At 36.6% G+C, this 16,513-nt stretch overlaps 2 protein-coding genes and 1 pseudogene across 2 annotated transcripts; 1 reads left to right on the top strand and 2 right to left on the bottom strand.

The window, feature by feature from the left end:
* Positions 1-197: 197 nt before the first annotated feature.
* On the bottom strand, positions 198-2,492 carry LOC133732537 (uncharacterized). Its single transcript, XM_062160112.1, has 2 exons — positions 1,700-2,492; positions 198-784 (listed from the first exon to the last, which is right to left on the bottom strand). Exon 1 carries the CDS (start codon positions 2,473-2,475, stop codon positions 1,705-1,707), a length of 771 nt encoding a protein of 256 aa, XP_062016096.1. The 5' UTR covers positions 2,476-2,492; the 3' UTR covers positions 198-784; positions 1,700-1,704.
* Positions 2,493-4,811: 2,319 nt separating this feature from the next.
* On the bottom strand, positions 4,812-8,956 carry LOC133728818 (vacuolar-sorting receptor 6). Its single transcript, XM_062156253.1, has 12 exons — positions 8,352-8,956; positions 6,972-7,664; positions 6,804-6,892; positions 6,597-6,666; positions 6,277-6,360; positions 6,119-6,195; positions 5,929-6,010; positions 5,743-5,825; positions 5,506-5,569; positions 5,257-5,385; positions 5,034-5,137; positions 4,812-4,929 (listed from the first exon to the last, which is right to left on the bottom strand). Exons 1-12 carry the CDS (start codon positions 8,650-8,652, stop codon positions 4,813-4,815), a joined length of 1,893 nt encoding a protein of 630 aa, XP_062012237.1. The 5' UTR covers positions 8,653-8,956; the 3' UTR covers position 4,812.
* A 3,903-nt stretch (positions 8,957-12,859) lies between these two features.
* On the top strand, positions 12,860-16,357 carry LOC133728817 (allantoate deiminase 2-like; annotated as a pseudogene).
* Positions 16,358-16,513: the final 156 nt, after the last annotated feature.

Below are 16,513 nucleotides of genomic sequence, written 5' to 3'. Positions count from 1 at the left end.
TCATAGATAATTTTATTATTTATATCTTATGAATTAGATTTTGTATTACCGGTTCGATCTTGAGCCCTAAATGCTCAAGACCAGCCCTGGTTGCGAGTTATAACTTGTAGCTACCGTAACCATCATGTTATTTTCCAGTTCTCATTTCAAGAAATTACCAACTTTGAGATTATCTGTATTCATCGTCTGTGCATGAGTAACATGAACTAAGGTTACGGCATTATCTAATATAAAAAGAGGCCTTAAGGACTTCGTCGACTTGAACATTACATTTGCAGGCTATCTTAATCAGAACTCGAGTAATTCACCTACATGAGTTGATACAACTTCTATAAGCCTGTGTTATTTGGCAATGTCACAATGGCAGCATTACACTTTCCGTTTCAGGGGACTAAGGGGGGCCAAATAAAAATAAGGAGGCTGAAAGAGCACTGCAAACAAACAACTTTGCACGTCTGTTAAGCATTTGATGGCACGATTGATGGTGGTACGATTTGGCCACAGGAGCACTTCGAAAAGTGATTCTGTCAAAGATTGGGAGCACAAATTTTCCCCAAGTTCAGGTGTCCTGCTTCTATCAAGCTGGTATTCTGCACTGAGGACTATGAAATAATAGATGCTGTGGTGAAGACATGACTAGAGTTCGTAGCTCCTTATGCCTTCAGCTAAGGAACATTTACGAGCAACACCAGATACAACAGCTCTGCGTGAGCCTTTCCCCAATTGTCCATGGAGAAAGCAGCAATGTTGGCAAATCAATCACTCCTTACTCCTTCTCAACAGGCTGTCATAATAACACTATTATAAGAAGATTAAACAACCAAGGAAGCAAAAAAGCAGGCTCCACATGTACATGAACCCCTTTTAATAAGAGAAGGGGTACATGAACCTGGCACTGAATTCCACAATTAGTTCACAAAGCAACTCACAAATGCATATCCACTAGCAGAGGTTGGCTACATATTTCATTTAACATGAACTGCATAAACCCAGAGCACACACAAAAGAAGGCCAACATTGATATAGACCAACATCTTTTCCTATAGAAAGTAGCCTTCTATATCATTAGAAGGACAGAATCTATTTCAACCGAGGAGACCTAAGTATTTATCGAAGACTCGCACAACTTGCACACTGAGGAGAACAAAATGAATACCTCAAACCATTCCAGCTGGAATATATAATTCAATTTGTTCTAGACAGTCTTTTTGTCAAAATCAAAGTTATGTAGTTGAGACATACTGACTTAGGCACATTGGCACACACACTCACAACCAACACTGTTACTCAGATACATGCTCTATAAGCTGTTACAACGAATGATATTGAAATGACACCATTCCTGGAATCACAAAGGAATGGCTTTCAATACACAGTGGATAAGCGAACAAATAGTTATACCATAGCATCATCAACCAAAAGGATTCACAGAATACTGAAAATCCTCCAACAAAATGGGTGGAAGTCCCCAACACATTGTACATCACAAACTATCATTTAACTTTTTCAAACAGCAAACAAAGCCAGAACAACAATCCTATCAGAGATAATGCTACAGATGGCCACTTTACTTCATCAAAAGATTCATTCCAAACTTTGGTCATATCAAAGTACTCTACATCCTCAACTATTGCAAACATTTTATAGCCTACTTAGTATTCATAAAATGTAATTGCAAACAAAGTTAAGGCAGATATACCTGCTCTATTCCGTCCAGTTATCAATCATATGATCCAATAAAGCCAAAACCTTTCTAAAACCCTCAGACACACAACTTTTCTCACTATCCCCAACACAATCCAAAGCCTCATTCAACTCCAACGCCTCCCTAATCCTAGCCTCCCTCAACAAACCCCTATAAACCCACTTCCTCAAACCGCAACCCGGCACGATATTCGCACCCAACATTGCCCTCAAAACATTCAAAGCCTCAAGCACCATCCCATTCCTACAAAACCCACCAACCAAAACCGCACAAACTCTCTCATCAAGCACGACTGGGGAGCCAGGCCTCACCATCCAGTTGAACAACTTGAGGGCCTCTCTGGGTCTCTTTCTCTTGAAATAAGAGGCAATGAGCATGGTTGTGATGGGAGTGAGATAGGAATGGGAAGGTGGGTTGTGGCGGAGGCGGGTCAGAAGTGACATGGGCCGGGCCATGTCGGGTTGGGAAGTGAAGGAGTGGATGAGAATGGAGAGAGAGAGGGATTGGAGAGGTGGGTTTGTGAGGAGGGCTGTGACGGTGAGGTGGGTTGCGGTGTCGAGGTGGTCTGAGAGGCAGAGGCGTGGGAGGAGGAGGTTGATGTTTATGAGGTCTTCTTGGGTTAGAGTTTGAGTTTGTGTTGGTTTTGGCTTTGGTTTTGGTGAAGTGATTGAATCAATGGTTGAAGAAGAGGAGAAGGGAATTGAGAGTTGTGTGATGCTGGGTTTTGAGACGAGAGAGAAAATTTGCTGTGCTTTCTGGACTGACTTCATTCTCAGCTATCAACTAGTTCCCGAAGTTGGAAGTGTTTTCACTGTCGTTGGCATATTTATATGACGGTGACCCCATTTGCCGACGATAGTTTCGCCGTTGAAGTTTTTTAACAATTTTTTTATTTTCTATTTTTCTTTTATAATATCATCAGAAATAAAAATTTGGAAAATGAGACGTTACTCCAACACCTATGTAGCTTGATCTTGTATAAGCGAGCTCTAGGAACCAAAACAAGCGTTGAAATTGACTTCGACAACATTTTTGTGAATTGTGTTCAGTCGAAGAAAATTCCTTGCAATTTTCATAAAAGATGATATTCAAAAAGAAACTGTAACAACAGTACTAAGAAAAATGTTAGAATTTCAAATAAGATAAATGTGTGTTGATTGAGCTGTTGTCCTGCTGAAATACTTATTTCAATTTCACAAGTACAAAAAGAGGTTAAAAGACCAAGAAATTTGCCTTTAAAAAAAAATTAAGAAATTTAAAAGACAATCCGTCCACAACCAAGTCAATGGATGAAGCCATTTATGGAATTTTCATGTTTTCATTTAAGAAAATAAAAAATTGAAAATGAAAATGTTTATAATCTCTTGGGATCAATCTATTTCTGTGGTATTTGTTACTTTTTTTGTTAGGAAATCTCTTTTTTTTTTAGCATTCTTGTTTAGGTGTTTGCCACTTTCTAATAATTAACCTTATTGCACTACATAAAGAAATATAACAACCTAGAACAGGGTCGAAGATAGTGTCAATGATCTTGGTCGATTGTTAGAGCAAGTCCAGCGGGTCTTTTAGCATTTCCAAGCTTCCAGCGGAAGAAAATAGCACCTGGGGCAAGAAATGTATCTAGGGCTAGACATAGTTACCAACCTAGTAACACATTCATAGTCTGATTATACAACAGTTTGCTTATACAACAGCGGAAGAAAATAGCACCTGGGGAAAGAGTAAAATTTAGAGAAGAAAAAAAAGGTTTATAGGATATATTTGGTATGGAATTAGACCAATTGGCAAATAAGGATCGGAGTTTCCAAATTCATGCCTAAGTTTTTAATTTTTGGGTGTCACTAGACATATATCTATATTTTTAACCCCATATAACCTTGCTCTCTCATAAACACTCATACCTAAAGCTAACCATATAAAGCATATAGTTGTTGAGCACCTGCAACTGTACAACTTAACTTTGTTTAATTGCTCCCAATATCTCATCTAATTCTAAGAGTGAATTACAAAGGAACACAGGTTTGATCTTTTGACATATCTATGTTGTATCAGCTGCATTGATTTGATGAACTCAGCGAAACTAATATCATGTTACTTTTATTTCAGTCGTATTGTCACAATTTAAGTATGCAATAGAAGGGTCATAAAAGGAAGCATTGGAGTACTTCACTGTATATGTATGATCTGTGCACAGAGCTTTACTAAAAACAGTTTCCTGCAGTTTTGCTTTTCTTTATTTACTGTGTTTATAGGGAGTAATTACCTCATACAGACCCTTTTCAATTTACTTTGTTTGTATTTGATCATTATCGAGTTTTAACAGTGTACAATCCTTAGAAGTTAGAGTGACACGAATGTACATGAATTAGATGAAATCTTGTCCAGGATAATGAAAGCAGCAAAACCATTGGAAACAGATGGATCGTGTACATTCTTGCTAGTTAGAGACAAACTAGGGATGTGCCAATTTTTGTACTCCGATTTGATTGAAGGATACTAAAAGGTTGTATTATGATATATAAGAATTTCATAATTTCTGTTAGATTGGAAGGATTCTAGTACTTATTGGACTAGATTACATTCCAAGCCAAATCTAAACAACAATGCCTAAGAACTTGCAGTGCAGCAAATTACTAACTGCATTTAATAAAAGTTTTCATAAGAGCAACATTTTCCTAGTATAGTTGTGTATAAAAGGAAAGCAGAATCTTGTTTCTCAATTTGTTTTTTGTCTAATCAGTTTTGCCTTTTCTTTTCGTGTTATGATTACATAAAATCCATGTTCCTTCTCAACCAAAAATCTATATCTCAGCATTTCTATTTACACACATAAGAGTGTTTATGTGAAGAAAGTCTTCTGTATATACTGGCAAACTCCTCCTAAATTGGTGCACCGTATTCGAACGTCCTTCCCTGCTTTACTTAAGAGCTATCTAAAGGGAGTTGAGTACCCACAGGAAGCAGTTTCATAGAACTGTCCCTCTTATGTATGCCCTTTAAATACCAGTGATATTGTGTGGCTTTTGTTTCTGCAGAGCAGCAAGATTTTCCATGTTAAAATCATTCTAATAGCAAGTAAGAATGCTCATGAAGTCAAAGTAGTTACCTTATACTGAGCCTTGTCGCAGAGGTTCTACCTCAGCAGTATGGACTTGATTGGCCTGTTGACCATCTAGAGGCATGTATTGTGACATAATAGCCATGATCTCCGAGTCCATGTAAGACTGCAGGTGAAAGTGAAAGGTGTTAGCAAATGTACCTAGTTTAGCATCCAAACCAATTAACCACGATGGACATAGAGGTGTTCAAAGGAGCATTTCAAACGTACTCGAAGCCTGTATTTGTAGAATATGTAACCAGCCAAGCCAACTCCAGCCACAGCCGCAAGAACCATGAAAGTTATGAACCACGCAAATCTCGATCCTTGTCTCTCTGCATTAAAATAGATGAACAAAAGTCAAGACATATATCATGCATTTAAAACTGTTCATATCATGAATAGTGATTGAAGTCTTTCTGGATATATTAATCAATTAGTGATCAAGACTTACCAATACAAGTATCTTGCTCCTTTATATAAAGATGTCCTCCCTTACATTTGCAGTTGTATCCACCCCAAGTGTTCTTACAGCTGCAGCCATCACACTGACAAGCAATACGTTCCTTGCATTCATCGATATCTGATGGGTTGAAATCCATTTAGTTCGGATAATAGATTTCAGAGGCCTTGAAAGTTAAGTGTGTAGTGCTTGTGTGAGAAAATTATTCTTTGATAATCACACTGGGGAAGTAAAAATTACCTTCGCAATGATGGCCATCCCCTATAAATCCTTGTGGACACTTGCAGCCAGATAACTCGGAATTCTACTTGGATACCACCAAAAAAGGATAGATAAGAACAATGTGAAGGGAAAAGAATTTTGATAATCAAGCTGCAACTCAATTCTCCTATAATAATGGGTGAAAAGGAAAAAGAAAACTGTTTAAGAATCATAGAGAATCAGTAAAGTGGAAGATTAGGATAAACATCACTGAACTGAGCAAGCAGATATAGTTAATCCATTTCTAGATTCTGACCAGCAACCTCCATTGTCTATCGCACACCTTGCTGGTCCAAAAGCTGTCAAGAAAGGAGTAAATGTTATAGGAACAACTCTTCCACAACCATTAGGTGTAATATAGAGGAGAAAGTTGCTGTATTTGTCACGAGGAGAAGGTTTTACCAGCACAAGATATATAACCATCGCCTTTATATTGAACACCATCCACTACAGGGCACTCACAAACTCTTCCCCTAAAAGTGTCCTGACAAAACAAAGAACCGAATCACATCCAGTTAATATCTCTGCTTCTATTAGAAAGAATTTTATAGGTGGCATCAACTAGAAAAGTGAAATGCAAAGGTGTGTAAACCTTGCAAGCAGTTAAATTACTCCGGTTGTCCAGCCAACAGCCACCATTCCTCTCTAGACACTCATTTGTTTCAAGATCTGTTGAAATAACACAGTGGATTAGTCACTAGGAAAGGAAAACGACATTAGTGCATTATCTAAAGATCAAGAGAGGCTCACCTCCGTTCAAACAAATTTGAGGTTCAGTTGTCTCCTTGAATCCAGCACATAGTGCCTTTAGGACACCAGTTCGTTCCAGTTTTCCTTCACATTAAGAAACTTAGAAACTTCAGCATTCTCATACAGTAAATTCATATTTAGATAATGGCAACCGGTGAAAATTAAGTGATTATGTTAATGTCATGAAAGACAGGAAATTCAGAAGAAGAAGAAACGATGAATAGGCAGGGTTTGGAGCTTATAAAACAACTCATACAAACCAGTGATCACTGCATAATAATGTGGTAAATCAATAGAACTATCAAGAAAGCTGTACAAACCTCGATATTGAACGTTATTAATCACCAATGTTGGCAAGATGGTAACATCACCACGAGATCCTCGACCAACCTAGTGATAACCAAACAAAAAAAAAAGCAACAATAAGATAATATGTACTAATATCAGTCCACTTAGGCTATATGTGGTTTTGAAATTTGAATAACCTATACATTGAACCAACATTAAGGAATATATATATGTATGACCTGGATTTCTTGTTCAGCTTTAAGCACTTCATTCTCCACATCATCTTCAGGATTGCCCATGCATTTTTTAATCTTGTCGATAGGCAAATCTGCGGCAAACATTAAAGCTATTAGAAATGCCTAACAAACATTATTCAGTACACAGAAAACAAAAGAAATAGCAGTTACCAAGTGATTTCATGACATCCTCAGCACATTCTTTACTGTAACGCTTTTCTTTCATGGAACATCTGATATGGAAGTCTGTCACATAATCCCACCAGACCCATGACCGGTTTCTCTCCTTGGCAACTCTATGCACACAAAGCTGCCTCAAGTTCTCAAATACCACATCCTTCCCTTGGTATCCTTCTCCAAAATCTTTCTCCGGATCTGGTGCACAGTATCTCCCCCGGTTTATGCATTGAGACTTGCATTGAGCGGTAAGGACAAAAGCCTTTGGGCAATACCAAGTTATATAGTGTGGAGTAAAGAGGGTGTAACCCCCTTTCTCAAGAATCTGAGCATGACCCTTGAAATTTTTCACGAAACTCATTTGCTCATCACAGCGAGCCCCGCATTCGTCATTGCTGTTTGTCCAGAACTCATACTCAACTCTTTGATCAGGATGGGGCACTGACTCTCTCCAGTCAAGTTTCACCACAACATCTTCATTGTTTTTCACAGCATCCTTCAAGCTGTCACCAAATGATTTCTCTATCAAAGCTGATGGAATTCCAATCTTCTCTATGTAACCATCTGCATCATTGCTCTCCTCTGGGGAGTCCATTGTAATTAAAGGCTCTTCAACATTGTCAGCCACTAAAACGGCTGTAGCTCCTGCCTCTTGAGCATTCCACACCTTCAAAGCAAAGTAGCAACCTACAAGAGCAGTAAGGCACTAGAATTAACATCAAAGGACAATCTGTGTATCATAATTTGAAATACAAAGCTCTCTCTTTAATCAATCTGTCACTTACAAACAGTACAGTTAAGAAAAAGGTTAATCTTATTAAACAATTTGAATAGAAGCCTATCCGAATCTTATGCAATCATATCATTCCATTATGGATTTCAATAGAAACAACCATAACTTGAAGAAATGAAACTAGGAACATCTCCTTCTGTAAAACGGAACAAAAAAAATTTACAAATAGGTAAAACCAATTACAAATTTACCGGTTTTTTTTTTTAAAAGTAAAAAGAGGGATAGTGCCTTGGCACAGAGGAATTGAAAGTAAATGAAAAGGCAAAGCCATAAAGTAATAGACTTTTGTTAAATCGGAGAACAGAGGAAAACAGAGCAAATCTACAAGAAAAGATGCTCAAATTAAAATCTCCAAATAAAGAAAGAAACTCTCATCCAGTTAAGACTCTCCAATTAACACTCTCCAAACTGAACAAAAGCAAAATTAACATTCACCTCTAACTAAATTTGTTTACTTTCTTAGAATCAATTCAAAACTCATACCAGAAAGGAAATAACCATGACAAGATATTAGAACACAAAATAGGAAAAAGCATTGGAATTTAAGACTTTGAGATTGATTACAGATAGAATTGGCTTACCTCCACGATCAAGAACAACAATAGTGGGGCGAGACTTCTGAGACCTGAAAGGCTTATCACCCTCAAAAGCTTCACACCCAGTAGACCCTTTCTCAGGATACACCACAGTACCCACTAAGGAGCCTCCATAGTCCGGCAGACCAAAGTTTCCAATAGCACCATCATGCTTAGCCCTCAGAGTCATTGGATACAGAACTTTAATACTACCCGTCTCCACCACAAACCGTCCATAAACACCAACATGTTGTTCAAGAACAGCCAACACCACGAGAAAAAATGTAAACTTCGCTAACAAATCCATGCAGTCAGGCTTTGATTATCATCAGCTACAAAAGCTTGCTGTGATGGATTTTGTGTTGTATATGTTTTTGTGTGGGAGAAGAAGAGAGGTGGAGGGGACGTGTTTGAAGGGACTTGGCAACGGTCTACTGGTGCAGAGTGGAGAATTGGAAAATAAGAAAGGTTGGTTTGGTGGGTTTTCAGAGGTTTGTTTGTCTTATAGAGAGAGGGTTTAGCTTTCTCTCTCAAAGCTCAAAGCTGTAACGTAAAGGGAACGACAGGTGAGAGAGAAGGGTCGCGTAGACGGAGTCATTGGAACTACTACTAGGAAATGGGAGAGGAAGAAAGTCGTACACTTTTATAATGAAATTACATTTTTTTTTTTTTGTTTGGTTGGTCATTTTTAATATTCTTTGATGCAGAAACATGTGTTTGTTTATTGTTTCTTTTAGATTCATCCATCTTTTCCATTCCGAGGGGAAACATAGAGGTAAATAAAGACTAAGATCTCTGAAGAGAGCTCATTATGATCATATTATGAGCTAAAGCTACCATAATTTTGGATGAAGTAAGATTGTTGATGATGTGCGTGAGTTATTAACACGATGGTTTGTAAAAGAATTTAATTTATACTTACATTAAAAGTTATTAACATAATCATTCTTTAGAAGTTTAAATATGTTGCTCGTGAGTAATTTTTCAAAAACGTAAGAAATTTGTTGAATAGGTAATACTAATAATACCTGATAAAAAAGAAAGTTAACATTAATAATCAATAAGGAGAATGCAAGTAACAACCGACCATTGGCTTCTTCCAATTTTATATTAATTGAAAAGCTTTGTCCTTTTTGAAACTGAATCTTCTAAATGAACTTTGCTTTATCATGCTCATCTGATGACTTAGAGATTCAACAATCAAAGTACACCTTATTAAGCAAAATCTGGAACACTTGCAGTTAAATTACTTTTCTACTATATGATAACCCAATGGAAGACTTTAAAATTAATGCTATTATTGTGATATTTAAAACTCAATGATGCAAGCACATTATATTTTATATGTTTTTCGATAGATATTATATTTTATATGTTATCATTACCCTGAGCGGAATCACGTTCCATACCTTGATTACCTTCAACAATTGAGTAGGGATTAAGATAAGTTCTAAGACTAAGTCTTGATAAATTGCAGTATTGAAGAAGATTTTTTTGATACGCAGTATCAGAGGCGGAACTACATGGGGGCGGGAGATGGCCCTCCTCTCCCCCCCCCCAAACTTCTGAAAATGTAGACGTCTGCATCTGTAATTGGTTGTGGATTTAATGAGATTGAGAACATAATCATCATGATTGGCCCCCTCAATTACTCAACTATGCATGAACTGATGAAAGCAATAAGAAATAATAATATATTTCACACTTGTATATAGTATAATTTAGAACAATTTTTAAGTTCACCCCTAAGGTGAATGAGCATATTCACCCCCGTTGTCGATTAACATATTTTTACTTAATAAATTTATAATCCAACGGTATATATCTTAAATTATCCTTTAAAGATCATCTCTGTAAAAAATCAATTGAATCGGAAATCGTTTAACTATCTAATTGAATCAAACAAATGGATGGTTCTAACAACACTTACTACTACTATGATGAACCGTCCATGTATTTCATAGAAATGAATAACTAAAAGGTCTTCAATTTGATTGATTTTTTACAGAGCTAATCTTTATATTACGTTATACAACATGAATGGTTGGATTAGAAAATTATAAAGTTATTATGCGTTAATCGCAAGAGAGAGTGAATTTGCTCATTCACCTTAGGGGTGAACCTAAGAATTGTTCTATAATTTATTTATCTAATCTATTAATAAATGTTAAAAAAATAAAAATAAGACCTAAATGAATACTGTAAAAGAAAATATTAATACGTAACTTAAAATATTAAAGCCTGATTTATAACTGATAAATATATCATACGTTAAATTAATTTTTATAATAGATTTTTTTGTCAAAAATACGTCATCATTTTTCGGCCCCCCCCCCCCCACATATAACTATCTAGTTCCGCCACTGCTGACGCAGTATTGAAGAAGACGAAGACTAGTTACCCAAGAGGAAAATATGAGTAAGGAAGACTTGACTAAAATATTTCTACATCTCAAGTCTTCTCTGAATGGTCAAAGGAAACTAGATGACCTTACAAGGCAAGGTGGAGTGTTTACAGGGTCAAGCAATTTAAAATATATGACAGAATATGCAGATCACCATTGGAGAGATTTTAAGAAATTCACCCTCTCGGCTTAATTTCATTGGGTAAAGGAATCTTTGGTCCACTTGATTGGTGAAGTCTATTCATCACAATATGTCCAATTGCTGAAGTTGATGTATAGCAAAACCAATACTTCTCTTTCACTTTTAAGGTCATGTATTCACTTGACTTGGGCAAATTCATGGAATCTATGATCCAAATTTTTAATCGATGAAGTTAATATGGATATAGTTAGTTTTCATTTACTGGAAAGAATGCTTGTTTAGTTCAGGCTATCCAGTGAGGTTTACTCATCGATTCATGTTTGTGTTACTATAGTCCTTGCAAGTTCAATCTTAATTGTTTATTCTTCTAAAAATGTATCTTTGACTAATTTCAGCAAACCTTCATTTTTCCGTTGTTTAAAAAAAAATTCAAGAGTATTTGATTACTGTATTAATAGAATGCTTATTTATCTTTCATATTTTGTAGGTTTTGTGTCACGAATTTTAAATAAACAGGTGAAATAAAATGTCAAACATTAATAGAGAAAACAATCATTTTGAATTTCATCATATTATGTCAGAGCTTTGATAATTTGGGCACATTATACATTCTCTACTCTAGAGTTCTTAACAATAGTGTAGTGATGACATAGTCCAGAGTTTTACTAAATTTTGTGCTGTCTTTCTCGCCAGCTGCCCTGTTGTTTGGTTGCCACCACATCCATTGCCATAGCTGTATTGCAGTTGTGGTGATGCATGTTGGAGCGCAAACTTGTCATACCTAAGCAGATAATATATATCTTATAACCTCCATCTAAACCCTAATATTAAACACAAAACAGGCTGCATTTTGGAAATTAGCTGAACAAACAGTTCATAGCTTATTACCTAATTAGCCCAACACTATGTACCTTAATAGGTTGTGCTCTAGTTTTACAAACGCAGGTCAAAAAGTTGCAGTGCCGCGTAGTGATGTTGGCAACTGTGAGACAATCAAATGTCTAACCAATTCTCAAATTAACCAATTAATATCCTCTAATATCTGAGTCCCTTTATTTCTTTTTAAAGTGAATATTAGTTGATAACCATAGTTTGTTTCTCTCTCATCAAATGAAACTGTGAGATCTCAGAAATTTGGTTTCCTATTTTTAGAAGGAAAAATTATTTTGAGCTATCTTTATTTGAAATTCTATTATTTTTAAACTCTTTATAGCTTTCAAAAATTATTTAAATATTTGGTTGCCCGTATGATTAAACTATAGGTCGTTAGTAGTTCGTAGAAATTTTCGGAGGATTTTTCAGACACCCGAAGTGTTTTTAATGATTTTTGAAATATAGTATTATTAAAGAATTATTTTAAAATATAAATTTCGAGGCTTCATGATCTGAACCGTTCATTTTAATCACTGTTTGATCTGACCGTCAGATTTGATTATATATATGTTGGATCAGTTCAGAAGATTGTTCGACCCGAAACCAGGTCGCTGACTCGTTTTCCCGCGACGGGTGACCAGGATCTTTCTCCGTTCTCCGGCCACTCCTTGGAGGCGGATTGGTGGCTTCAGGTTCGTCTTAATGTCGCCAACGTCCTTGTGGTTTTGGTTTGCACAGAAGAGTTCCTAAGAAGGAGAATCGAAGCCCGGAAGCTTCGGTGCTTCCGGCGGTTTCGAAGCGTTTTCCAGCGACTCCGGTCACCATTGATGGTAAGTGAGATATGAAAAGTGAACTACTCAGTGAGCTCTACATGTTGGTGCACTCGGTTTTCAGATTCGGTTCATGTTTCAAGATTTTGTAGTTTTCGGGTTTCACGGTGGGTTTTCATGTTTTTCCGGCAATTCCACCCACTGTTCACGACAAACAAGGCATCAATCTCCATCTAGACATCGAAATCTATAAGATGGTATAATTAATTTTCAGTTTTGATTGAGATTGGAGAAATTGGGATTCTGGTGGATTATGTGTGTATTTGGTGGTGAATTTAGTGTCCTTTGTTCAATTTCAAATCACATGGCAACCTGGGAGTACCATTTTGACAATGGAAGGATTTTTATTCAACAACAACTATGTTACAAGCAACAAATATGTTACCATTTTGGCTATTGGTTAAGCTTGGGTTGCAGAAAGTTGAGAATTTCGGTTATTGCTCACCCCTAATCACAGAGACCAAACCTTATGCCTTTTAAAGGATCACACAGCTTTGCACCGAGTTTCAGTTGCGTGTGGCTTGCCTCTCTGAACTGGGTTTCGGGCAGCCATGACAGTTGTTACACGTGTCTCACAGAGAACCCATTCCGCCATTAGTCCCACCTCCGTTTTGGCTCTGGCTTGCCATTTCTTGCTTCTGGTCTCTTCAGCCATCACTCCCTGTTTTGGGTTTTCTGGTAATTCATCAATGCCTCTGGCATGTTGATTTTGTAAAGGTTTGATCTTTTTATGGTCTGAGTGAATAAAGGTTCAATCTTTACATGGCATTGATTTGTTGTTGATGATGATGTGAATTGTATTTAGAAATATTGAGAGATGAAGCTGTGTCAAGACTTCATCAGCTTGGACAAGTTCCATTTTTTAGTTCTGTATACAAATATTTCAGCTGTTGTCTATTTTCTGTATCAGCAATCCTTAGTAGCTCAAACTTTCATTTTTTTAAAAAAAAAATTTTATCTCCAATCTGCAAGACTGAATCCGATTTCTGAAAAGTACCAAGTATTGGATTTTAAATTAGTGATCATTTGGTTAGAAATATAGTTCTAACTAGAGATTAGTCTAACTTGAATTAAAGTTAGTACTGTATTGACACATTATTATTGTTATGGTAGTGAAACTCATAGTTATTGTTCTTGAATTTTGCTTGTTGTCTGAATCAACAGGTAAGTGATGGTTATCTTGACAGGATATTCATGAGCCCAGCAGCTGTGAGGGCTGGAAATCTTATCCACGAATGGATGGAGGATGCTGGTTTGCGAACATGAGCTTCAATCCTAATTTGTTTGCATCCAAACAGTAGTGTTTGAGGAATTCTTGGCTCATGTTTGTTCTTGATTTCCAGGTGGGTTGATTGCTTGGGAAATGTACATGGTCGAGTTGAGGGTAGGAATGCTAGTGCTGAGGCTCTACTACTTGGTTCTCATTTGGTACTGTTTTTTTCCCCTAAATTTTCTAACTGAATTTGTACTCTGATACTACAAACAACAGGAGTAATTAACAGTTCCATCCCCTTATCTATTAACAGGATACTGTTGTTGAGGCCAGGATATTTGATGGGTAAAAAGGCATCATTTCTGTGGTATCTGCATTGAAGGTTTTGTGTATCAATGGAAAATTGGGAGAACTAAAGAGGCCGGTTGAGGTCAGTGTAAAATTGAAGTTTTGTGGAAACGTATCATTGGCTCATTGAAAAATGTCATTGACTACTTCACAAGAAACATTTCACTAAATCTCTTCCAAAACTGTACGCAGAAATTACTCTTTGGTGGCGCTGCTAGAATTCTAACTACTGATATCATGTTGCTTTTGCTCAACATCTGTAGGTAATAGCATTTAGTGATGAAGAAGGAGTAAGGTTTCAGTCTACATTCATAGGAAGTGCTGCTGTAGCTGGAATTTTACCAGTTTCAGCACTGCAAATAACTGATAAAAGGTTTCATCAAATAAATCCCAATTTATATCTATTTGTAACACCATTCTTTATCAATAAATTTATGATTATAGACTTTATAGTCCTTGTTCAGTGGTGTGACAATTCAAGATGCTGTTAAGAAAAACTCCATAGAAGTTACAGAGGAGCACTTGCAGCAGCTCAGATATGATTCAAAATCAGTTTGGGTTATGTTGAGGTATAATGCCCTACGCTGGTTATGTTGATAACCTGTATTAGAATATTCTCTTTGGAAACAGCAATAAAATGGATGCATGTTATAAGTTCTTCTAGTGCCCTGACTGCAAACTCTGCTGATTGTTTCATGTTATAGATTCACATTGAACAAGGGCCTGTACTGGAATGGGTTGGTTTTCCTCTTGGAGTTGTTAAAGGCATAGCTGGACAGACAAGACTAAAGGTATCAAAAGTGTTTCAGCTTTACATGGGTGCTTGTCTAAATTATGTTTCATTTAGTAATCATACAAACAAGAAAAATTTCCATAGTTGAAATTGTACTATGCAACTACACATATATGTTTGGAACTCATGACGATTCAAAAAGGGACTAATATTTATTTTTAGGTCTGGAAAAAAAGGAACAATATCTTTATGAGAAACTACGCACGTCTCATGAGCTTCCCATAAGGGAAAATTTCTGTATAATTTCATGAGAGAACCAAGAAGTTGAATGCAAAAGCTCCTTATATGTAATTATAGATTCTATTTCATCATACAGATGTTGATGTATAGAGCAATAAAATACAATGGCATTATATTAAACTTTTATTTCGGCTGGGCCGTCCAATATACATAAACATTGTAGGTTACGATGAGAGGTTCCCAGGGGCCTGCTGGAACAGTTCCAATGTCCATGCGTCATGACCCTATGGCTGCTGCTGCGGAAGCCATTGTATTGTTAGAAAGCCTATGTAAGCATCCTCAAGATTTTCTGTCTTTTGATGGTCAGTGCAAAAGTTACTCATTAGACTTGGCCAAGTGCAAGTAATGCTATTCCAGGACAGGCAAGAAGTTTATCTCTTGACATTGCTAAATTTGATATTAAATGCTAAATCTGGTAATGAAAATGATCTTCTTGATTTCAGGTAACATTCACAGTAGATTTACGTGCAATTGATGACATGGGACGGGAAGCTGTTGTATATGAATTATCTAACCGATTGTATCAAATATGTGATAGGCATTCAGTTTCGTGCACAAATGATCGTAAGGTATGGAACTTTCATATCCTAGACAATCATTTGCAGGTAACTTAACAAGTAAGACAGTAACCTTACATGCTTTGAACCTTTTCAGCATGATGCAAATGCAGTCATTTGCAATTCTGAGCTGACTTTGAAGCTGAAGTCTGCGGCTTATCTTGGGCTCAAGAGAATGACAGGTTCTGTTCAGGATGAAGTACCTGTATTAATGAGTGGAGCAGGACATGATGCAATGGCTCTGTCTCATTTAACTAAGGTTTGTTATCTTTAATTTGCAAGATGAATCATGAACCATATGTTACTGTTTGTGTTATTTCCTCTGGTGTATAATTCTGCTCTCCAAAAATATGAACAGGTGGGTATGCTTTTTGTCCGCTGTCGAGGAGGCATAAGTCACTCCCCTGAAGAACATGTATTGGATGATGATGTTTGGGCGTCTGGTTTGGCAATCCTGGCATTCATTGAGACTGAGCTCTAGATTGGAACATTTTTTTAGACATTACTGTATATAGGAGAAATCTTAATAATCTAGCATGTGACAATTGAACAGTATCATGATGAGTCTTGTATGTGATTTCTTATGTCAAGTACAAACCAAAAATTAAGGGAATCATATATATATACTCTGCAATCCCCTGTATTGCTGATTTGCGGTCACCATTTTGGCTAACCATGAGTCAATTTTTTATTTTTTTTGAAAAAATAAAGAACATCATGTTCTCATTTTACCATTACTGTCACATTTTTGTTCTCTATTTATTAATA

This window comes from Rosa rugosa, chromosome 2 (genome assembly GCF_958449725.1).
Source record: "Rosa rugosa chromosome 2, drRosRugo1.1, whole genome shotgun sequence".
NCBI lineage: Eukaryota > Viridiplantae > Streptophyta > Magnoliopsida > Rosales > Rosaceae > Rosa > Rosa rugosa.
This window is presented reverse-complemented; position numbering and strand designations above follow the sequence as displayed.